We start from the raw sequence: 23,888 nt of genomic DNA, 5'->3' as shown, positions 1-23,888 counted from the left end.
GTGCTAAAACTGAGTGCTCTGCCTCCCACCTGAAATGCTTTCCCATCAGTTCCTAGAGGCTTCCTTTACTCAGCTTCTGGTAGAGCCAAAGCTTTGAAAACATTGAGAGAATTAGCTAAGGAAATGCTTTGCAAAGCCGACCCAGCAATGGCCTTGATGTTACCTGAGAGCTGTGTGGGGCCGGCACTGTTTGTGGCTGATTAATGACCTGCTTAGTTCCTTGCTGGTGAGGGTTTATTATGGCTTGTGTCTGTCACTTCCCTCCTCATTCCTGTGTATCTCATAAGTGACTACTGCAGCTGATAGATTCCAGGGAACAAGTCTGAGGTTTCTTAAGAAGAGGTGACTTTAATCACCCTGTTAAGAGGACAACACCACTAGGTTACAGAGTTTGACATTATTTCCCTGACAGGTGAGATGGCTTCACAGTGTCATGGAATCCCAGGCTGGTTTGGGTGGTAAGGGACCTTTAGAGGTAATCCTGTCCAGTTCCCTGCAGTCAGGAGGGACATCCCCGACTAGGGCAGGTTGCTCAGAGCCCCAAAAACCCTCACCTGGAAGAGTTCCGGGGATGGGGCATTCAGCATTTCTCTGGGCAACCTGGGCCAGGCTTTCAACACCCTCAGTGTCAAACATTTCTCCCTTCTCCCCTGTCTTGATCTCCCTCTTTCAGTTCTAACCATCACCTCTTGTCCTGTCACAACAGGCCCTGCTCAAAAGTATGTCCTCAGCTTTCTGCTTGGCTCCTTGAAAGGCCACCAGAAGGTCTCCCTAGATCCTTCTCCAGGTTGAACAATCCCAACTCTCTCAGCCTGGCCTCTCACAGCAGAGTGCTTCCAGTCCTCCCACCATTTCTGTCATCTTCTTTCATCCTCCTCCAGCAGCTCCATGTCTCTGCTGTGCTGAGGACTCCAGAGCTGCCCCCAACTCTGAACATGGAGTCTCAGCAGAGTGGAACAGAGGGGCACAATCCCTCTCTGGGAGATTTTACAAGCAGTTCTGCAGAAATTACAGCAGTTTACAAACTCTGGTGGATGGATTTGGCTGTGGTGGTCCTTTCCTGGCAGTGTTATTTTGCACTATTTGCATTCATGGGCAGCAAACCACCCCAGGTGTAACATACTTCAGAACTTAGATACTTGAAGTTCCTGACCTAAAAGCTGCAAACTAGGGCAGTGCTTTGGGCAGAGGCATTTGTGTTTGTACTGCTTTTGTCTTCCTCTCACATCTGCTTAGGCCAGCATCAGAGGCAGGGTGCTGAGCTACACAACACTTTGATTCTCCTGCTTTTCTGTAGTCAAGGTGATTTGCCTGAAATGCTAAGCAAAGTTCATTAAGTCAATTCCTGGTCCAAAGGGCTTCCAGTCTTGTTGAATCAAAGAGGAGAAGAAACATCCAGACCCCAGGTTGAGTGAGTGATCCAGGTCCATGCCAGAACTGGAGCCTGTGTTTTAAGAGGGACACAAAGGGGTCCTTGTGGATCAGGGCAGAGATCCATGTAGGGCAGAACTGGGGTGGGGGCAGAACTGGAAATCTTGCAGAATTTTCTTTTGTTGTCCAACCTAAACCTCCTTGGGTGCATCATGAGGCCATTTTTTCTCATCCTGTCATTTATTCCTTGACAGAAGACACCAACCCCCACCTGGCTCCAACCTCCTGTCAAGGAGCTGTAGAGAGCCAGAAGGCCTCCCATGAGCCTCCATTCCTTTTGGCTGAATAATGTCATGTCTCTCAGCTGCTCCTCACCAACTCGGTTCTCCACAGTCTTCACCAGCTTCTTTGCCCTCCTCTGGTCTTGCTCCAGCCCCTAAATGCCCTTCTCAAGAGTGAGGACTCTAAAACTGATCATAGAATCACAGAATAATAGAATCAAGCAGGTTGGAAGAGACTTCCAAGCTCATCCAACCCGACCTATCACCGAGCCCTATCCAGTCAACCAGATCATGGCACTAAGTGCCTCATCCAGTCTTCTCTTGAACACCTCCAGGGACGGTGCCTCCACCACCTCTGTGGGCAGCCCATTCCAATGCCAATCACTCTTACTGTGAAAAACTTCCTCCTATTATCCAGGTGCAACCTCACCAGTAAGTAGAGACTAAGGTGCTGCAGCCTAACTGAGGAGCTTGCTCCCAGTTCTCTCTCTCCAGCTGGTTCTCTCCTCTGTCCTTACAAAACCTTCACTGAACCTGTCCAAGCCAAGTGCTGGAAGGGCTTGCAGGGCTGAATCCCTTTTCTTCTCCTCCTGCCCAGCCATGCCGTGATGAGTCCTCACCTTCACCTCAAATTGGGTGAGGAAAGAAACTGTTAAAAAACTTTATGGGTCAAAATCTTCCAGTTCTTAGCAACAGAAATCCCCCCAAAAAATCCTGAATAATTTTGTCTTATTTATTTACTCCAGGAAAAAAGATTAAACTGAAGGGCAGGAGAGATTTGGGGCAATAATCCACTTCTCCACGGAAGCTCTTCTGATGCTTCCTGTTTCATAACAAATCAATGGGGATTAGCTTCCCCTCCCCCCCATCAGGTCGGTAAAACTTCATCCATTGATTGTATTCGACCTGCCAGCTTAGCCTGGACAGAAGAGATGAGCATGACAAATACCCTAAGGGAGTTTTCATGGTCCTCCATCACAGTGATGCTCCTCAGAAGCCACCCATCTCTTGGCTGGACAGGCAAGGGTGATTCTAAGCTGTCAGCAGACAGGTCTAGTGAGGTTTGCAGTGGCTGAGTGCTACAAAGGGGTTTATGGAAAGCACAGGGACCAGCTTCATTGAGGCATCAGTGTGATGCCTGAGGGGTGCTTCAGATCTACTCACTCAGAGAAGGGAATCCAGGGAAGGCTTTTGCATCCTTCTGATTTCTGGGGTTAGGCAAATGGTTGAATTAACCCAAAGTTAGCCTGGAGAAAAGGAGGCTCAGGGCAGACCTCACTGCTGTTTACAACTACCTGAAGGGAGGTTGTAGCCAGGTGGTGTTGGGCTCTTGTGCCAAGCAACCAGCAACAGAACAAGGGGACACAGACTCAAGATGTGCCAGGGGAGGTCTAGGCTGGATGTTAGGAGGAAGTTGTTGTCAGAGAGAGTGATTGGCATTGGAATGGGCTGCCCAGGGAGGTGGTGGAGTCACCTTCTCTGGAGGTGTCCCAGCAAAGCCTGGATGAGGCACTTAGTGCCATGATCTGGTTGATTGGCCAGAGCTGGGTGCTAGGTTGGACTGGCTGAGCTTGGAGGTCTCTTCCAACCTGGTTGATTCTATGATTCTAGGTTTTCCTCTTGTCCTGTCCTTGTTCCTTGGGAAAAGAGACCAACCCCAGCCAGCTCCAACCTCCTTTCAGAAATTACTGAATGAGGAGAAAAGTATTCAATGAAAACATGAATCCTTCATAACAGTTCTTCCTTTTCTCTTCCAAGATCATCCAGTCCAACCTAGCACCCAGCCTTAGACAATGGCACTAAGTGCCCCATTCAGTCTTTTCGTAAACACCTCCAGGGACAGTGACTCCACCACCTCCCTGGGCAGCCCAATCCAATGCCAATCACTCTCTCTGACAACAACTTCCTCCTAACATCCAGCCTAGACCTCCCCCAGCACAACTTGAGGCTGTGTCCCCTTGTTCTGTTGCTGGTTGCCTGGGAGAAGAGACCAACCCCACCTGGCTACAGCCTCCCTTCAGGTAGTTGTAGACAGCAATGAGCTCACCCCTGAGCCTCCTCTTCTAAGGGGAAAACTCGTAGTCTGTGGTTTTGGCTCAAACCAGCCCCAGCATAACTCATTTGATAAATACCAATACTTGAAGTACCAAATAAAAATCGATCTAATTCAGTATACAAATTGCAGTCATCTCCCATGTACATAGATCCTACCCTGGAATGGTTTCTGCTGCACTGTTGTGTCTGAGAGGTCCCAAATGCACGAGTGTCTTTGCATATTTTAGGGAATTTTGTCCAACATCTGTTCAGATGTTGGCAGCAGTGGCAAAAGCGAAGACCCGACAGCTTCTGTTTGTTACTGAGATTGTGAGATCCTATCTCTGTCTGAAAAGACCCAACAGCCACTCAAACAGAAGCTGTTTAACTTTCGGATCACTCAGCGATGTGTGACGAGGCAAAGGAAACCGATAAAACCACCAGCAGCCCTTTGGCGAGAGGGCTGGTCCAGCCGTGACGCACGGCCCCAGGTGCTCCCCGGAGAGGGAAGGGGCGGCAGCTGCTTCCCGCGTGGGCCCCGCTGCGCACACGTGCGGCTGCCGACGGGCCCCGCCTGGCGGCCGCGCTACGGCTCACCTCCCCGGCCCGCTAGCATCCGCTGATCGCGGCGAGAGCGATCGCCGAGCGTCACAGGCGGTGAGGCCAGCAGGCACTGCCACTGCCACTCGTGCCGCCCTTCCTGCGCTGCGATAACGGTTCGGCTAAGGCCCCACGCATGTCCCTCCTGTGCAGATCCGAAAGCGACCTGGAAGGGCACCGCGCGAAGGTGGTGCTGGGTGCGGTGTAGCGCAGTCTGCGGTGTCGCAAGGCTGATGCGTGAGGGCGGCTCGGAGCCCAGATGCGCGTACCCACCCGTGAACGCGACGTACCCACCCGCGAACGCGACGTACCCGCGCTGCGGGCTTGGGGCTGCTGGCCCTTTAAATACTGGCGGGCGGCCCGTGCTGCCGCTGGCTGGGAGACCCCGTGGCTCCAGTGAGAGGTGAAACCAAGATGGCGGCCGCGCAGTGACTGAGGCGGAGCCGGGGGTAGCCGGGCTGGACAGGCCGCGCCGTACTGCGCCGTCGCCGCTCGCTCCCTCCGCAGGGCAGAGCACCTCTTTGCCGCCCGGGCTGCTGAGCGTACAGCTACGTCGCAAGGCGCGCCAGGGAGCCGGGACCGAGTCGCCGTAGCACCGGGAGGAAGAGGAGGAGGAAGAAGAATATGGCGGCGGAGTCGGGCTGGGAGTGAAGCTGCCGCTTGCGACGGGTGTCTGTGGGGGAGACGGGGCGCTGAGCCCTCCTGCCAGCTGCATCCCGCCCCGGGACAGGCAGTGCCCGCAGGCCCCAGCCAGCCCCGGCGGGAAGGAGGGAGCTTCTGGAAACCTCGCGCTGACGGGCGCCGAGCGAGGGGCTTCGGGCCTGGGCAGCAACTGCTGCACAATAGAGCCGAGGTCCAGGCCGGGGCGAACGGCCCCTCTCAGCCTACTTCCCTGCGCCTGCTTTACCTCGGCCTCGCCAGCCTCTTGCCTGCTTCCTTTGCCAGAGTCTCGACCTCCAGGGTTGCCGCTGCGTCTGCTCCCGTGGATCAACTTCTCCTCTGGGCTCCCTTCACTGCCTTTCCTGCCTGCCCTTCACCCTGCAAAGAGCTTCTCTCCGCTCTGCAGCTCTCCCCAGCGTAGGCTTACTCGCCTTTCCTGCAGCGCCTGGAGCAGCTACCCTTTCTCATCTTCATCTCCCTTCTTTTTTCTCCATCTCCCCTGCGCCCTACAATCCTTTTATCCTCGATAATGAAGATCCCTTTAGAGCACTGAAGTAAGAAGAGCTTGCTTTGCGTGCCCTTGTGGGGCTGCTGCCTTCTTTCCCGCTCCCCTCATTTGAGGGGGGCCTAGCCCCCGACCAGACTCTGTTCCTCCAGCAATTGAAAGCCAGAGTGGTGGCTGTGGTGTGGCAGGCAGCAGGATGACTGACACCCGGCGGAGGGTGAAGGTTTACACGCTAAATGAGGACCGCCAGTGGGATGATCGAGGCACAGGACATGTGTCCTCCTGCTACGTGGAGAGGCTGAAGGGCATGTCCCTGCTAGTCAGGGCAGAGAGTGATGGTGAGTGTGTATGTCTGAAGGTACAATCTTTTTCCGTGCTACCCAGGGAAGGAATGGGCTTATCTTTGCTTTTGTCGCCGTAATGTTTTGCTGCATAATTCAGATATGATTCCTGAAAGCAAGTAGGCACTAGCTGTAGTTCATTCGTGTTAGGCCAAGTGAAGGAAATGGAAGATTGCTATTGAGTACAAGCATAGTAGGTACTTGGTGCATAGTGAATACACAGAGTTGCGTACAAAAAAGCATTCAAGTCTTGTACATCTCGTGTGAGTTCGGACATACAGTGATCCGTCACTCCAATTTCAAAGGTGATTATTCTGATTTAACCTTGCTTGAAGGTTTCTGGAGACAATCCCGTTGTGAGAGCAGTTGTTCAAAGCTTAGTTCATGTTTTTTAGTATAAATGTTTAAAAGGTTACTGGATGGTTGACACCTTCCCTTTCCCTCTCCTTTCTTTGGTAAGCAAGAATTATGGAACACATTCTAAAAGCTATCAACAGTTGTCAAAGTACAGTTGTTAGAGTAGTAAAGACAATCTAGGGGACAGAAAACACATTTTCAGCTTTTTTTCCCTCCCTCACCCTTTTTAAAATGGAATAGTACTTCTTGGGCCTTCAGCAGTACTACTTCTTTCTGTAAATAAATTTAAAACAATATCTTATCAACTTCCTTTGCCAACAACACACGGCCATGGTATGGGTTGAGTAGTAATACCTACTCCTGTGTCTAAATGTTTGGGCTAGCCTTGATTGTTGATTCAGTTCATGACTTCTATGATTAGAGCATATTTTAAAATCTATAATTTACGATATCTAGCATGTACCATTTTGCTAGTAAAATCTGTCAGCGTGTGGCTTATTTCATTAGATAGGTGGCTGCCGTATCTAGTGACTTGAAGTTACAGCTTGTGACTGTCGACAGAAGTTATAATTTTCTTTATTTGGCTTTTTCATTATAGAAACTAGGATGAAAACTAACTTGAGAATCACTAGTTCTTACTGATTTAGAAAGTTCTGATGAACTGTACAATAATCTCTATTGCAAAGATCATAAATTCATAGGGAGAAGTCAAACTTTAAGCAGGATTTTGATAGAGCTTCTTATAGGCATCAATCTCAGGGTCTTGTAGTTTCTTAATTATACTTTTAAAAATTAAACTGATAATTTTATTTTTGTTTGGTATTGAAGATTCGCTTATGAAGTTTAGCTAACTTCATACTGTAAAAGAAAACATTCAAAATGGATATAGACTTAGCTCTATTCTCACATGAGAGAGGGTAAAAGAAGGTGGCCACTAAATTTTTAGGCTCATCTTTACACTCTTTTGTTGTAAATACAGCCCTTTCTCTCTTCATGGCCAGTATGCCCATGTTTAAAAACCCTCATGTCTTCTGTACACTTAATTTATTTTTTTTAATTCTCTTTAGAAAAAGAAGTGGGTTTTATAACCTGCTTCTGAAGAAGTAGCTCATTCAAACTAAAATCCCTCTATTGACCTTCAGTGGGGATATGTGTGCTTAAGACTGATTAGAACCTAAATTAGGCAGTTGTTGCCATTTTGTTGTACATGAACGTCTTGTAAGAAGGAAAATAAAAATGTTATAAGTGATCCAAAACCAAAGGTGAAGTCATTACTTTGCGTGGCATAGCTACGATACTCTAATCGGAGCAGAGCCGACTCACACTCAAAATTACTCCTAATATGTAGAAGTATATTTAGTAGGGTACACACACTGGACTTCTCAAGCGGCATGCTTCAAGGCTATTGAATAATATGCAGAGCTTGAGTTCTTAATTTAGTAGGTAGTATCAGCTCTGGGTAAATGTGCACTCTATTAATAGGCTAGTTTTTCTAACTTGCTTGTGTAAACACCTCATAAAATCTGATTTCTATTTTGTTTACTCCCGATCCGTTGTTTGTGGACTGATTTTTTGAAGGCAGATTTTTTACATGGGATCGAATGGTTTGGAAAAAAGTATAATGCCAGTCTTGTTTAGGCGCTATGCAATTTGTGTGTTTCCTTGTGTGCTGTTTTACCTGTGTGAAGTGCTTGACTTGATTTATATTTTTTCTTCCCCTGGTTACCAGAAACATACAAGTACTGGGAACCTGACCTATAAACCGTTTGCCTTCATACAAGGAGGTAAAAGGTGTTTAGATCTTGTCTTTGTCAGCTCCTCGTCTTTCCACAATAAAACAACTCGTTTTCTAAACCCGCTTTTCCTAGTGTATGAGCAGAGATTCATCCTGTGCACCCTACAGACTTACTCCAGGAAACTGACTGAAAACCTCGGCGTTTGCCTGAAGCTCAAGGCCTACTGCTTCCTGAGTCGGGGAGGCTGTGGAGGGTACTGTAGGGGATATTAGCGGTACTGCTGTACATGGAAAATACCCACTGCTGCTAAGGGGCTGTGCACAGAGCAACAGCATAATTATCAGGAGTTTATTTGGCTGACCGCGTGGGCTAGCACATGGTTCAGTCTTTTGATTGTGCAGCTGTGACTTGGTGTAGCTCTATAGCTGCTTTACAAGTGGTTGAGATTTTATAGTAGGGTCAGGGTGTTCAGAGCTACAATCAGTATGCCAAGTTCAGGGTAAGCTATCTGGAACTGGAGAAAGAACTTATGCGTAAGAGTCTATTTTTTTTTAATCTGTAGGAGAGTTGGTTTGTTTGGGTTTGGTGGCTGGTTTTGGTTTTAGTGTTTTTTTTCTAACACTGTCTTAAAAGAATTTAGAGCAGATGAGTAATTTTTGTTATCTGATATGTTTGGTGTTCCCAGGTACTAAACTTCTAAGAGTCATTGCAGGCAGTTTGGAGTAATTGTAGTACAAAAATACAGTAAACTGCTTTTATATTACATATATTGTGCTTTAAAACAGGCAGATGTGGTGTGGTGTTTTTTGCACTTGAACAACAATTAACTTCTTTAATTAAAACCTTGAGAAATTGCTTTGTGTGATTCTTAGTTGCAGTGTGTTGTACTTGAATTGTAGTAGAACAATAGTGAACTCTCCTGCAGTCACCTTCTATATGAGTTTCTGTGTATAATCATAAACCTTTGCTTTCTTACCTATTTCTCACATGGTATATTAGGCTGCTGTGAACCTGCTTCATGCTTAAAATTTCTGTGTTTTTCAGTCCACCGCTCACTAGACAGTTTTTTGCTCTGAGCCCAGATGACTGAAGACACATCTAAAATTAAATTGCCTATGAAGTTACTTTGAAGGCTTAAATTTTAATTAAAGCTTGCTAGTCCTGTTTCTAAACTTTTTGACAAGCCAGAGTGAACTCCCCATGTATGGAGGCCATACTTGCTAGCAGTTGTTCAGGACTTATCTAATCATTTTTATTCAGAAGTTGTGGTTTGCCACTTCTGAATTCTGTATGTTAATGACTTCTGCCACAGTGTGAGCATCCATATTCTTGCTATTTCTTCAGACTAGGTTACTCATAACCCTGTAATAGTGACAGAGGGCATAACCAAAATGCGACCTAAGTATGCTTTACCTTACTCAAAGGATTCATTTTATTTATGTATTTATATATTGTTAGGAATGCAACACAAAATTGTGTGGTCGTATACTTTCCTTCAGATTAAAACGGAGGGGGTTAAAAAAAAGGAGGTGGGGACGATTTTTATGTTTGTTTATTTTCTCCTGATTCTCCCTGCTCCTTAATGTTTGAGTTTGGGCCTATAGAAATGTGATAAACTGAGGCATAGTCTCTTGCAAATGCAGAGCTGGTTCTTGGACACTGGCTTAAGTTGTTTCCCAGATTTTCTGTGGTTGCAGAACTGATTGCAGAACTTAAACCTCTGTGTGCAATACCAACCAAAACAAACAAATAAACGATAACCAAACAATTAAAAAAAGCTTTTGAATTGGGATTTTCATTTAAACATTTTTGTACTGGTTGAAGAGTAATGTGTTCCAGTGTATCCTTTCTGCTTTTGGGAAAGGATATGTATAACAGTTTGATGGGAGAAAAGCAGATTCCGTATCAGCAGGTCTCCATATGCACGTATGTAAACAAGTCTTCAGATCTGTTGTTTGAGACTACTGGATTAGGTTATTTGATGTTCTCTGATGATCTTTGAAAATAGCAATGTATGTCATCTCTTCTGAGCAAGTCTTTCCCTGTGCTCTTTTATCTTTCCCAGCATGGATTGGTGTTATGCCAACCCAAAAAAAAAAACCAAAACAGCTGTGCTGTGTTGCATTACAGCGGCAAATAACCGAATTCTGCAAATCAACATTTTCTTTTTTATTAGGTGGTTTCAGATGTTAGTTTCTGGTACCAATGTTTGGCAGTTATCTCTACAAATTCAATACTATTAACTTAGAAAGTATCTTGATTTTCACAGTTGGGGGCTGTATCATAGCTTCTATTAAGCTTTGACTTTGAATAGTCATTGAGTCAATGAAGATTAAATTTGTTGATCTGTTTCTACTGTCAACATATTCTAGGTAATAAGGAAAAAATACCTACATAGAAAGTAATTGCTTATGACAACTGCAAGAGTAAGCATCTTGAACTGTTCTGAGGAATCAATACTGCCAGTGGCTTTAAATGGAGAAGAACTTTTTTTGCTGTATGTTACATTTTTGTAACTTCTTTCTAAAGGTATATATTTGTGTTACAGACATCTGTTACTATTGCTTAGTTCCCAGAAGCAAAGAAAAGACCTAAGCTTGGCTCGTACCAGAAAAGGGCCAGATCCTGTCAAACTATTGTATGAAAATAAACTTACTGAACTATTAGAATAGTCACTAGTTCTGAGTTGTCGAACCCTTTCTGGAGAGTTTGTTACACAAATAGAGATCAGATTCTCCAGAAGGATGGATCTGGGGAAGTTCTAGGTTATAGAGAACAGTTAATGCTTCTGTGTATTTCTGTCTCCAAATGCATAATTTTATAATTATTGTCCGTAGTGGTGAGGACTAAGTTGAGTCATTTGACAGTGATTAGCAAGTCAAGCCTTATATGGCTTGATTTGCCTTTCTTGCAAGCATCAGGTTTTTGTAGAGGAGAAATATTCTTCTGTGCTAAATCTAGTACAGAGATCATTCTGTAGTGTCTCCATATAGCATGAAAGATGAGAGATCTGCATTCAGCTGTCTTCAAATTTTTTTAATAGCATTTTGTTAAATATTGTGTTCAAGTTATTGATGATGTTGTGCTAATTTTAGAATTTCTATATCTGTGTTCAGCAGTCAAAATACAATATTGTCAGTTGCTTTATTCTTAGATGATTCTAATTCATATTTGCTGGTATTTTCTAGACAGTAAAGACGTAGAAATTTATCACCTAAATTATTAGCACAAAATCATGGTATAAGACATATGTTGCTAAAGCTTTGAAACTGAAAGTAAGATTGAAATTAATTACTGCTTGTAATGAACAATTGTAATGGAGAAGAGAATGCTGTTTTGATATGTTTACTAAGCAAACCCAAAATTCAGAGCTCAGGACTATGACCGAAGTACTACAGTGTATTGGATGCATCAGTAGCTCTCATTTTGGATGATTTCCTTCTCTGTCCTGCTTTAAAGTTTGTGATTTTTATTTTTTCTGTCGTTACACAGTCACACTTAAGCTGCTTTAACAGACCTGATGTGGGTTACAAAATTGGGAAAATCTTTTGGAAAATGAAGGATACACTCTTATGTGGCTTGGGGGAAAGATTGCTTTTGAGTTGTCTTGTTTTCCCTCAAGGACTGTTTAGCACAGTTTTGTTGTTGGATTGTTCTTAGTTTGTAAACAGCTCTTACTGCAAGAGCAGTTGATAAGGCACAGTAGTATCTCAGGCCAACTTCATTAAGTGAAGGCTGCTTCTTGTGTACCAACATACTTAGGAAGAAGCAGCCATCACAGGTGAGTTACTTGTTAAAGAAGCTGAATTAATTGTATCTGATTATCACATACATAGTAAGCTAATTAATATAAAAATCCTTGGTAAAGTTTCTGAATTTATGAAGTAGTCATCTTTCTTACCCCACCTGAAGTACTGTGTTTAGCTCCAGAGTCCTCAGAGCAGGGAAGACAAGGACCTGGTGGACCAAGTCTAGAGGAGGGCCATAAAAATGAAAGAAGGATGGAACACCTCCAATATGAAGACAGGCAGAAAGTTTCGAGCTTGTTCAGCCTGGAGAGCAGAACACTCCAGGGCAGCCTTGTTGTGGCTTTTCGGTGTTTAAACGAGGCCTCTAGGAAAGATGTGGACTGTTTTTAGCATGGCCTATAGCAATAGGACAAGGGGCAATGGTTTTAAACTAAAAGAAGGTAGATTCAGGCTAGATACAAGGAAAAAAAATTTTACAAGAAAAAAAAAATTTACAAGAAAGGTGGTGAAACACTGACACACTGTCCATAGAGGTATTAGGTGTCCCATCCCTGCAAGCATTCCAGGTCAGATTGGGCAGGGGTCTGAGCACCCTGATCTAGTTAAAGATGGCCCAGCTCATCACAGGCATTTTAGAGTAGATGATCTTTAAAGGTCCCTTCCAACTCAAACCATTCTGTGATGTTAGATCAGAAGCAGTTCTTCAGGAAAGGAGTGTGGGGTTTTTCTGACTGCAACCTACAACATTGAGAATGACAATACTTTATACACAAACACTGGGTTAGGATATTTTTTGCTTTGAATTTGGTAATCAATATACTCTCCAGAGAGTGAAAACTAGCTAGTCATTGTTGGTTTTGCTGTGAGATTTGGAAGTACAGTTTCCAATTCCAAGTACCTTTTTCAAATCCAAGTCATACACTTTCTTGTCCTCTCTTCAGGTTTGCAGGCTTCCTATTTGAGGTTGTTGAAGCATTTTAATTTTTTTTAAGTGTAAATTTTGTGAGATATTTGGCAGATGTTCATTTTAATTTTTTTTAAGTGTAAATTTTGTGAGATATTTGGCAGATGTTCTGGTAATATAAATACAAGACTGCCTTAGAGCTGTAACAATCAAACTGAGAAACTGAGACATCTTAAAATTTAAACTTCTCTTAATAAGTTAAAACAGATTAGAGACTCATTTCTTCACTCATTTAAGGGGTGCCTGGGGCCATTGTTTTAATAACAGGACTGAATACAGAAGTTACTATATCATTACTTAATGTATGTTGAGTGAAACACTGCAGGTATTTAAATACTAAGTTATGGCTGTGAAGACTCCCTAATCAGCTGGTGTTTCTGCCTCAAGGTGGATGACAAAAGTGATAGGATGAAAAATAAAAGCAGTTTTGAGGATTGTTCTTGCCTAAACACACCATGTGAACTGTTAAAGTGTAACATGTATTAACTTCAATGCTTATGTGAAAGGATGGACAGGGGAAAAATGGAATTGCTGTTCTATGTCTTAAATAAGTATAACCTGCTGTTTGAATTTACCATGTATGAAGCTTTTTGGTATTGGCTGTCATCATGGTTGTTACTCTAAGCAAGTTTCTAGGTATGCTTTCCAGCAAAGTAATGCAAGTATTTTACCTAAACTTGAAGAAATAAGAAATGCTATGATTAGCAAATTCAATCCAAAACAACTATAGGTGACATACAAAATGCAGCTGTAATGCTTTTTTTTTGCAGGCATTACCGTCTTTTAAAAAAATTCTGTGGAAAAGTCATTACTGAGAACAAGACAGACATTGAAAAATACAGTTCTTAAAACACTATCAAATGTTCTGTGCTACATGAACAGTATATTTGAGAGGAAAATGGAGTATAAAGCTGTAGAATATGGGTTTAACAGGCTTACTGTTAGGAGGAAAGACAAGTACTTGAGGAAAAAGTAATCAGCAAATTAATGTTGATAGTATAATTTCAGTACATGTGTAAATAAATGGAACTTTATTTTCTAGGCTCTCTTCTTTTGGAGTCCAAAATTAACCCGAACACGGCGTACCAGAAACAGCAGGTAAACTTTTTTTTAGTGCTTAAAGGCAAGTTCTTGAACTTCAACAATACAGTACAATTCTCTGCCTTTGTTGCAAATTATGTTGTGTGTTCTTGTACTAAAAATAGGCAAAGTAGTTCTCAACATTTTTTGTGCATGTTGTAATGCATGTCTTGTTATTTCTCTGCATATTTTGTGAAGTTACATGTTAAATCTGCACTTTATTTTACACCGAAAACTGCTTTGGAGGAGATGGGTGAAGTATAGTTGAGTAGCAAGGTTCCTGAGGGTTATAGTATCTGAAACTTAGTATCGTCTGGCTTTTTTCTTCTTTCTGTTTCAGGTACTACTACTTTCAGTATATTTTGTTTTAAGAGAAGACTAGAAGGCTTTAAAGCTATTTGCATGTTTACTTTTGTTTGACATTTATTTGAAAGATGGATATATGTTACTGCTGCTTCAAATCACTCTCTATACGTAAAAGCATCTTCTCATCTCTAGTTTGCACCTTGCTTCAATTATTTAAGCCATACCTAGTGGGTTCCTAAAGCATGCTACTGAGGTGGGTGAGAAGTGAACCGCAGGTCTTGCATCTCCTTTGCCGTTCTTATCTCATGGATGTTGAGAATTACTCATGGTGGTTTAGAAACGCTGAACCACATTGTTCTTTGTTACCTGTCTCTGGTCAGCTCAGACTTCTAAAGTCATGTCAGGTACAGTTAATGTGTTGGACTACTACAGCTGAAGACTTAAAAGTGTTTTATCGTAGCTATAGGCATACTGTAGTTTTGTGCACACCAGTTGCAGTAGTTGTGTAGTTGCAACTGTTTGCAGGATTGTACATTGAACTGAATTAAGAGAACCAGTCTGGATTTAAAAAGCCCCTCCTTTGAAAGTTAATCAAATTCCTTGTGCAGCATGTAAACAGTCTATACTGAACAACTGATAAGACCAGTGTGGGATGGGCAATCAATTGAAGAGAGTAAAAAAAAGACATATCTAGCCAAAATGCTAAGCAAGCCAACTCCTGATGATAATCTTTACTATCTTGAGGTCATGGTTCTCTTACACTGTAACTCAAGTTTTAGGACTCAGAGTGACACTGAATATTTCACAGCTCAATGTCATAAAATGCTGATCTAGTGTAAACTTGCTTTTCTGGTTCAAGTGTTTTCAAAAAGAGTATGAAGTGAGCTCTCTTATGACTAGGCTTTATGTGAGATCAAAAATGAAGCCTATTTAAAGTCAGCATAAAAGTTTAAGATCAGTGCAAACCGCCACACGTGTCTGGCAGTGCAACAGCATTTTATATTCTCATTGCTACCGAGTCAGACATACATTGTAATCTAGCACTACACAGATCAATACTGGTGACTGGAAACATGCTTAGAGAAGTAATATTATTAAACATCAATCTGTCTTGCTACAACAGCACTCTGTTTTATGGGCTGGAGGAAGAAAAGTGCTGTTTTTAAGGCTTTCAGATGCCTTGTAGACAGAAATCTGTATTTGTAAGGGAATTGTTCATACTGTTGAAGCAAAACAGTATCCAGTATAGGTTTAATGTAGAGCTTCACTCTGAGTCTTAGAAATATCATCTCTTCCCTTAGCATGTATGTTAATCCTGCTTTGTAGCATGTTATCTTTCAGGTGAGCCTGCTTATGCTCTTTCCTTGGTAAAAGAAACATTCAGAATTTTAACCCTGATTCCAGATGAACAGAGCTTGCAGTTTAACAGCTGAAAGGAAGAGTTGCTTCATTCCGTCTCTGTTCATTGTGCTGTGAACTGCCTAAACTCAGAAAACCACAAGAAAATCAACTCAGTACTCAAAACCCCTCTTCAAAAACTGGTAACTCTTGTCAGCAGAATTTTCAAGCCACTTCACACAAGATCCATTTGTAGAACTGTGGGAAGAGAAAGAGCAAAATCTTTCTTTTTTGTGACTGCAGAATGCTATTTAGTTTGCCTCATTTCTTTTCAAAGGAACATGTAAGAGGTAGGAATATCAGCATTTTACTGTAATGTACTTAGCATATGGGTTGTCACTTTGGACAGTGATAGTTATGCTTGTGGGGAATCTTGCTGGCCCATTGATATGTCTTCTTCAACAAACCCATAAACAGATAGCTTTTGTGATAAACAGTGGTGTTATTCCACTAGTGAAAGAATTTTCTACCTATGCTACATTACTAGTGCAAGTGTTTCAGTGATTGTTGATATCACAAATTATGTGTACACGTATGGATAACTGTCACAGCATAAATCATTATTTGTCAAAATAATGGTGCAAAGACCTGTGTACATATTTGCCTCGTTGCCTCTGTTCTCTTGGCATGTAAAATATTCACAGAACCCACAAAGAAAACCCAAACCAACAAAAAACCCACAACAAAATAGAAGGAATACCCTGCAAACCAGACCATCAGGTTAAATTTTGTGAAATGGTCTGCTTTCAGTTTCTTGGGACTTAAGATTGAAAGCAATGACTTTATCATGTCAGATCTATGTGTGCACTTAAATATTGTTCTAACTGGTAGATAGCAACTGTCTGCTTTTCTCTTTGGAGAGGCAGATCAAGATCTGTCAAGTATTCTTCTTGGTGACTCATTTTTCATACATCAGCACAGTCCTGAGATGCTTAAGCTTGGATGGTCTAGTCCCTGGTCTTCCCAGACGCGCCATCTGGAGGTTTGAAATAACTCCTTAAAGCATGAACACAGGTGGTCTTCTAACTTCCTTTTCACCAGTCATATAAACTAGGTTAGTTTTTCTGTCATAATAAGGAGGTGTTTTCTGCTATGCATTTAAAAGGAAAGACATGTATGCATATCTTACTCTGTAACAGAATTGCTGCCAGAGGAAGATTTTCAGTGCTCTGGACCATGTACTTCTGGCAAACTAACCATTATTTACACTAGAATGAGAGTAAGGGAATCCATTTGAGGAAAACAACTTTGTGGCTCAGAAAAAGGGCTCCTATTTCTGATGTTGAGATATGATTTGTAGATGGAAAATTTCCTCTGAAAAGGCAAAATGTGCATCAGTACTGCCACTCAGCCTTGAGATTTAAGGTTTTTAGGGCTGTAAGTTTTATTGGTATTTTTGAAATTTTACAATAATTGTCCTATAACTTTGATAGTGAATATACAGGATTTGAGTAGGGTGAGTAGGCTGTAGCTAAAAAGCAAATTTCCTTTAGTAAGTGGAATGTAATTCTACTATGAGTTGCTGGACTGTACGTAGCTTACGTAGTTTTCCTTTTCTGCTGTTGATTTGTTTTCTTAATGTACTAGTAAACATAAAAGAAACTTTAATTGTAGTGTCCTGGTGAAGTTGGTTTCCAGACTTCAGTATTTGTTCTGTTTTTTGTTTCATTTGTCATTTGGTTTTTTTAAGGCATTAAAATGACAGAGCTGCTATTCTTAAACAACTAATTTTTACTCAGAAAATGAACAATTGCACTAGTATTTTTAGGACAACACACCTCTTCCTATGCAATGTAAAAGGAGAAAGAAATGCTACATATATGGAGAGTTTGGGGAGAAATCTGGTGTGGTTGTCCCACGTGTTGTTTTACCCTAGAACATAGAAGATTTGAGTTGCTTAACAGCTTCCAGCTACAAGGTCTTGACAATGCACTAGGGATTCAGTGTCTTGTGTCCCTTGCTTTGCAGTCCCTTTTCCAGTTTTTGCAAGGATACAAAGTAGAAATTCTCCAGGAGTACCATCTACTAGCTGCGTAGCTTGGAGGTGGCTATCCTTAGGTTATGGAGAACAGATTTATTGATAACAAAGCTTCGTTTTGAAAAGGACCAAAAGACACTGGAAGAATAGTTGAAGATGAACTTCCCACCCTTGCTGTCAGCAGAAGAAAGCCAGCAGTGAAACTAAAACAACAAAAATTGTGCCTACTGTAGATAAGATAGTATGGAAAAGGGTGTAGTTTTGTGGGGTGAGGGAGAAACAAGGGGAGTGACTGCTCTCCATTTTGTGGTGCGTTGGTTTATCCTTTTCCAATGATCATGTGTTCCTTTATCTTCATGTGTGTTCTCCTGTGAAAGGTCATTTTTGGCTTTTTTCCTGCTGTTTCTGGGTATGGGCACTAGACCAGTGAGTTCAGGTTCTGTTGTAGAACTAATAAACTCCCTTTATTCCTTGTGTTTCATGGCAATGCAGCTATGAAATCACTAACTGAAAAATCATTTGTGATTGTTGAGCTTTCATGTAAGATAGAATACATTTTGCCAAAGGCCTTTGTGTTATTTCACATTTGGGGATAACTTTTTAGTGCTTCCAGATATGTAGATGGTTGGTCTACATGTGTGCAAAACCAAATACAGAATTAAAACTTGGTATTATTGGGACAGATTTTTTAACCTGAAGATTGAGGCAACCGACGATGATAATATGTACTTAATTTAAACTACAGGCACTAGTAAGGTTTTTATTTCAGTAGCAGAAAGCTGCTTGTGAACTTCTACTTCTGATTGTAAATAATTAGTTAGCAAGATGCTGAAAGCTGGCTTGGCATGTCCAGGCAAGTGTCTGTAACTAAACAATGGCTTAGATAAGGCTGCCTCCAAATGGGGAGAAGCAAGCTCTCTATGTTGAACTTGCAGTGGGGGCCAGGAAATTGTCATAGACCTAAATCACTTGAAGGCTAATAGGAAGAGATACATTTGCTTTTTAAGACAGAATTTGTGAAAGACCTGTCTAATTTGGGGGTTCACTGCTTCTTTACAGTAGCCTTAATCTCATTGAGATGCTAAGGGAATGTTTTTGGAGCCACAGAAAGAAGACTAGTATACTCTCTTGATATGAACACCACTTAGTGGGCATTGTAAAACTATTCAGTGTTCTTAATTTTGTCATGTTGATAAAATCTTAATTTTACAGCAGAATCAAATCTGGAGTACTGTCTGCTCTGAAATTGATCATGAAATCCCAGGGCTTGCTTTGGAAATTGTATGAGTGCTATATAACACACCTGCTGATCAGCCTGCTAATTATTAAATAAAGTTGATTTAATGTCTAATAAAAGTGTGACTTCTGGTTTACATGGAGAACTTGAGATTGCTTAATGAATAAACACAAAGTCTTTTGGAAATAATTTCAAGAAGTGAGGAGAAATAGAGTAGATATTAAACTCTGTCCCATCTAAGTGCAGTTGCTCCTGCTTCCTTGCTTAAACTGTCGAAGTAATATTTTTGGAGATTGGCTTCTTAGGAATGAAGTCTTAAAGCCTCTCAGCTAACCACAGCTTTCTCCATATGGACCTGATGTAGTCAACAAGCAATGGGGCAATCCCTGATTGTATTCTGAAGTTCTGCCTCGGGCTGTATCTTTCTAAGAACAAGCATGCAACAAGTGAACTTCTGTTGATAGATAAAGAGGTCTTCTAAAAAGAGGCCTTTCTCAAAATTCTGCCTTAAAATTAAGGATACTTGATAATATCTGAGCAGTCATAATGACAAGCTACATGGAAGAAGCTAAATTTATGTAAATAGTCTTAGGCAGACAGCAACTTGTGTGTAGGTTAGGGTTGTAATAACACATCCAGCTCATGCTATTGTAAAATGAAAAAGCCTGATTATCATACTACTTAAAGATCTTGCAAAGAACTCTCATGTGTCTTAAAAAATGAGGAGCTAGAATCCTGAACTTCTTGCAGAGCACTCAGTGCAGAAGGCTTCAGTGGTAAAACATTTGTCTGCGTTTATGACATAGTTCATACACTGTAGCTGTAATTCAGTACAGTTTCACATTTTGTGTTCAGGAGCAAGCTAGCTAAGAATAAATTTTATTTAGTCATCCCATCCAATCCCTTGTCTAGAGGTAAACATTTGTGTGTGATGTAAAACAAAAGTTTTTGAGCAAACAACCTGAAATTCTCTCATGAATCTTGTAAGATTTATTTATTTTTGCTCAGAGGGGTAAAGTGCAAGAGTCCTTATCTTTCTAACCAATAGCTATTATTACTAAGTATTCACATTCTCATTTTCTCTTGGAATGGAGGAGGCAGTCCTAAGAAGTTTCTGTTAGGGAGTTCTCAGAAATAGTGTTTTGCATTTGGAAGCAACAGATAGTCCTATCCTGTATCTAAGAGATAAAGTAGATAGTGTGTGTGTGTGTGTGTGTTCAGATTACACCAAGGACGTTTCAGATCTGTCACATAGATTCCTTTAAATAAACCATGGAGAAACTAGACTTGCGTTTATGATTTTTATTTTTAACTGCATCTCAAATTTCCTGCAGTCGCTTCTCTCTACATGTATAATTCTTGTGCAGCTCTCCTTTTGGTGATCATGAGCTTTGTGGGATTAAGAGAATTAAATTACATTAACTGTCAGCATTTAACAGGGAATTTAAACTTTGAGTGAACTGTGTATTATGCAACACAGCGAAATCCATTTCTCACTTTGTTTCATATTCTCTTTTTTAAAGACCTTTGAGACAGAAGTATGTACAAACATGCTCCCTTACTAAGGACCTAAAGAGTAACAACTGATAGATTCCTGCTGAGGTGCTGATATTAATCTTTAATTTAAAATCCTTGTGTGATTATACAAGATAACAAATAATTTCAAAAGGCACTTCTGATATTAATGAAACATAGTGACCATTGTTCTGATCATGTAATTTCAGCAGGATTTTTTGCATTGTAGAGATGAAACATACAAACAAAAACCAGTACGTGGAGGTGAAAAAATCATAGAATCAGCCAGGTTGGAAGAGACCTCCAAGATCATCCAGTCCAACCTAGCACCCAGCCCTAGCCAATCAACCAGACCATGGCACTAAGTGCCTCATCCAGGCTTTTCTTGAACACCTCCAGGGACAGTGACTCCACCACCTCCCTGGGCAGCCCATTCCAATGGCAGATCACTCTCTCTGGGAAGAACTTCCTTCCAACATCCAGCCTATACCTACCCCCAGCATAATTTGAGACTGTGTCCCCTTACTCTGTTGCTGGTTGCCTGGGAGAAGACACCAGCCCCACCTGGCTACAATGTCCCTTCAGGTAGTTGTAGACAGCAATGAGCTCTGCCCTGAGCCTCCTCTTCTGCAGGCTAAACATGCCCTGCTCCCTCAGCCTCTCCTCATAGGCCTTGTGTTCCAGGTCTCTCACCAGCTTTATCGCCCTTCTCTGGACACATTCCAGTATCTCAACATCTCTCTTGAATTGAGTAGCCCAGAACTGGACGCAGCACTCAAGGTGTGGCCTGACCAGTGCTGAGTACAGGAGAGGAGTAGTGTGATGGTTTGGGGGTTACCCCGCCCCCCCACACTTTTGAATTTGCCCCAGCTAACTCAGACGGACCCTGGGAATATAGATGAAGCAATTTATTTACAGCTAGCAGAATTTACAAGCAGCTATTTACAATATATACAGTTATATACAATTATATACAGAAATATACAAAGGATAAACAATACAAAAGCACAACTCCCCTCCCAGAAACCTGAGTCCCCAGGAGGGGCTCTCAAACCACCCCAACACCTCCCCCCCGGCCCTCTCAACCTTACCCCAGTTCTCAGGAAGAAGAGAGGTGCGGCCAAGAGGTTAGGGAGCAAGGTTAGTAGGAGCAGGGTTAATGAGATGTGACCAGGTCTAAGGCAAAAGCAAGAGGGAGGAACCAATATGGAGAATGTTTACTTCTTCTTCCCAGAGCTCTCAGCGAGACTGTGAGAGAAGTTGACATCAAATGTTTTCATTTCACTGCCTGTTATCTAGTTCTTTTACCAAAACATTCTAGCTTGCTTCAAACTAGCACAAGTAGCCTTCCTTTTCCTCCTGGCCACGCTGTTCCTAATACAGGCCAGGATGCCATTGGCTCTCCTGGCCACCTGGGCACACTATTGGCTCATTTTCAGCTACTATCTACCAGTACCTCTAGGTCCCTTTCCTCCTGGCTGCTCTCCAGCCACTCAGTCCCCAGCCTGTAGTGCTGCTTGGGGTTCTTGTGGCCAAAGTCTAGAACCCTGCACTTGGCCTTGTTAAATCTCATCCCACTGGCTTCTGCTCACCCATCCAGCCTGTCCAGGTCCCTTTGCAGGGCTTTCCTATCCTCCAACAGATCGACACCATCAGAACTTCCATGTATTGTAGTAAATGATCTTTTTTAACATAAAAATTGCTATACTATGGCCAAATATACTCTGGATATCTGTTACTATAGTTTTCAAATGTAGTTTTATTTTTGTATCCCTCCCTTTTAATTTTTCTCTGCCTACCTCCCTCCACCCCTCCTCTTCACTGGGGAAGAAAACAGAGCTGTCTTGATTCAATGCTGATTTTAGAGACCTACAACTTTTGTTTATTCAGCTGACCTTATTTATGTTCTTTTAGTTTTTTTCTTATTTGTTAGTCATGTTCTTTACAAAAAAGAAAATATCTTTTGCTCTTCCTTTGAAAAGGGCCTGCTTAGAAATCTAACCATTTTTGCTTGAAAGGCAATGTAGTTAGAAATATCACAAGGTTTAGCATTAGAGTTAGAAGCACCACTCAGTGTGAAGCTGATGAGAGTTGCCTTGAAAAATTTCTACAGTATAAATACTACTAGCAGAGATTGATGTATTAGATTTGGACACTGATACTTATTGTGAATAATGCAGTAAGGCACTTACTGCTTTTAAAAGACAGTACCAAAAAACCTCTTAGTTTCTTTTCTTTTGGATTTTCCCTTTAGATTTTTGTCAGTTGTTATTTCTCTTACTCATTACGAGTCAGCAGTACTAGTTGCTGTCAATCTGTTATTACCAGAGTATTTGCACCCTGACTGTTTTATGGAGAATAAACTATTAATTGTGACTTTCTTCTTCCTTTTGTATTTTGGAGGTGGTCTTCCTAAATCCCTTTCTTCTGTGTACCACCTCTTCCTCAACCCTTTGGAAAAGGAAAAGGTAAACTATTTACCATTTGCAAGGTAAAGCCATTAATGTCTCTGAAGCAGTGTAGCTGCTCTGGTAATGGCAAATTGATTATATTGTATTGCTTGACTGAATCCTAATAGAACTAGTTGATTGTTATTTTTAGGTTATAGTCTAGTTTAAGGAGTCATCTAGTAAGTGTGTATCAGAATCTAAATGTAAGATTTTTCTTTATCCTCATCATTCATTTTTATATTTGAAATAAACAAGCCTAATTCATAAGCAGTCTTCATAAATGTCTGACAACTTGTAGTACTTTTTCAAATATTTAAAATTAATTTCCTTAGGAATAATCACTATAAGCAAAGTCTAAACGTAATGAAGCAAAATCTCTGTTTTGTAGTTCTCTTGAAATACAAGTGGACAATTTCTCTTTTCTCCTCCTAGTGAGTAAAAGCATATTTTAGGTCTTAATTGAAATTACACAGTTTCATGGGTCTATGTACATTTGATGTGACTGTTAGAGTAAAAATGGTGTGCTTGGATCAGTGTGATATGTATGCATACTCTTAGGCAGTTGATCTTCAAGCTTCTGTTTTTGTTTAAAGTTTGTAGACATCTTGAGACTACTTTTTAAGCAGCTGCTCTGTGCCTTGGCACAGTATCTTCTGGGGCCTACTGAAACAAAACACACAAAAACCTGTAACATTGACCCTACAAAAGACATGCAATTTTCTGTGGTTCAGTTGAAGCAGATATTAAAAACACAACCAAACACTTTTGCATTTGTTACCATATTTTATCAGAGGGTGCACTGAGGTAGATGTACATCAGAGTCACAGAATGGAAGCGATCTTCGTGTTCTAGATCAGTGTTTCTGAGATTTACAATGTTATGGTCACATGAATTAAGAAGGAAAACTTTTAGTATCTTTCTAGAACTTCCTGATTCTGGTTTTTGCAGAAGTGTCTTTAATCCTGAGAATTTCAGAACATACTAAAATTGTACAGAGTATGACTGCATTCATATTTTAATGCTTTTTGTCATAATTAGGTGTCAAGCTGTCCTTATTTTAAAGTTTTGCCCTTAAAACACTATTGAGGTTTGTAAAATCTAAAATAAATACATTACCTGAAAATACTCTTCTTTTTAAAGGATACCTTGATTGTGTGGTCTGAAGCCGAAAACTATGATTTGGCACTTAGCTTTCAAGAAAAAGCAGGATGTGATGAAATATGGGAAAAAATATGTCAGGTAAGTTTGATAACATAAAATTGAGACAATATAAAACATCTTGATGTGTTGAAGATTTTTGGTCTATTCTAAGGGGTGAATCTGAAC

The 23,888-nt window shown here is 41.4% G+C and overlaps 2 protein-coding genes across 2 annotated transcripts in view; one reads left to right on the top strand and one right to left on the bottom strand.

Annotated features, from left to right (window-relative positions):
* Positions 1–1,927: 1,927 nt before the first annotated feature.
* On the bottom strand, positions 1,928–5,001 carry LOC135179680 (nascent polypeptide-associated complex subunit alpha, muscle-specific form-like). The gene is made up of 2 exons (XM_064151740.1): positions 3,864–5,001; positions 1,928–2,278 (listed from the first exon to the last, which is right to left on the bottom strand). Exon 1 carries the CDS (start codon positions 4,999–5,001, stop codon positions 4,273–4,275), a length of 729 nt encoding a protein of 242 aa, XP_064007810.1. The 3' UTR covers positions 1,928–2,278; positions 3,864–4,272.
* PPP4R3A (protein phosphatase 4 regulatory subunit 3A) overlaps positions 4,593–23,888 on the top strand; it is a 44,324-nt gene continuing 25,028 nt past the window's right edge. The window contains exons 1-3 of the mRNA XM_064151734.1: positions 4,593–5,789; positions 13,641–13,696; positions 23,703–23,801. Of these exons, the coding sequence (XP_064007804.1) occupies positions 5,648–5,789; positions 13,641–13,696; positions 23,703–23,801 (297 nt within the window). The 5' untranslated portion in view covers positions 4,593–5,647. The remainder of the gene's footprint in view (positions 5,790–13,640; positions 13,697–23,702; positions 23,802–23,888) is intronic.

The sequence above is a fragment of the Pogoniulus pusillus genome, chromosome 1 (assembly GCF_015220805.1).
Source record: "Pogoniulus pusillus isolate bPogPus1 chromosome 1, bPogPus1.pri, whole genome shotgun sequence".
Classification (NCBI taxonomy): domain Eukaryota; kingdom Metazoa; phylum Chordata; class Aves; order Piciformes; family Lybiidae; genus Pogoniulus; species Pogoniulus pusillus.
Note: the sequence above shows the minus strand (reverse complement) of the source record. Positions and strands in the feature narration are given on the sequence as shown.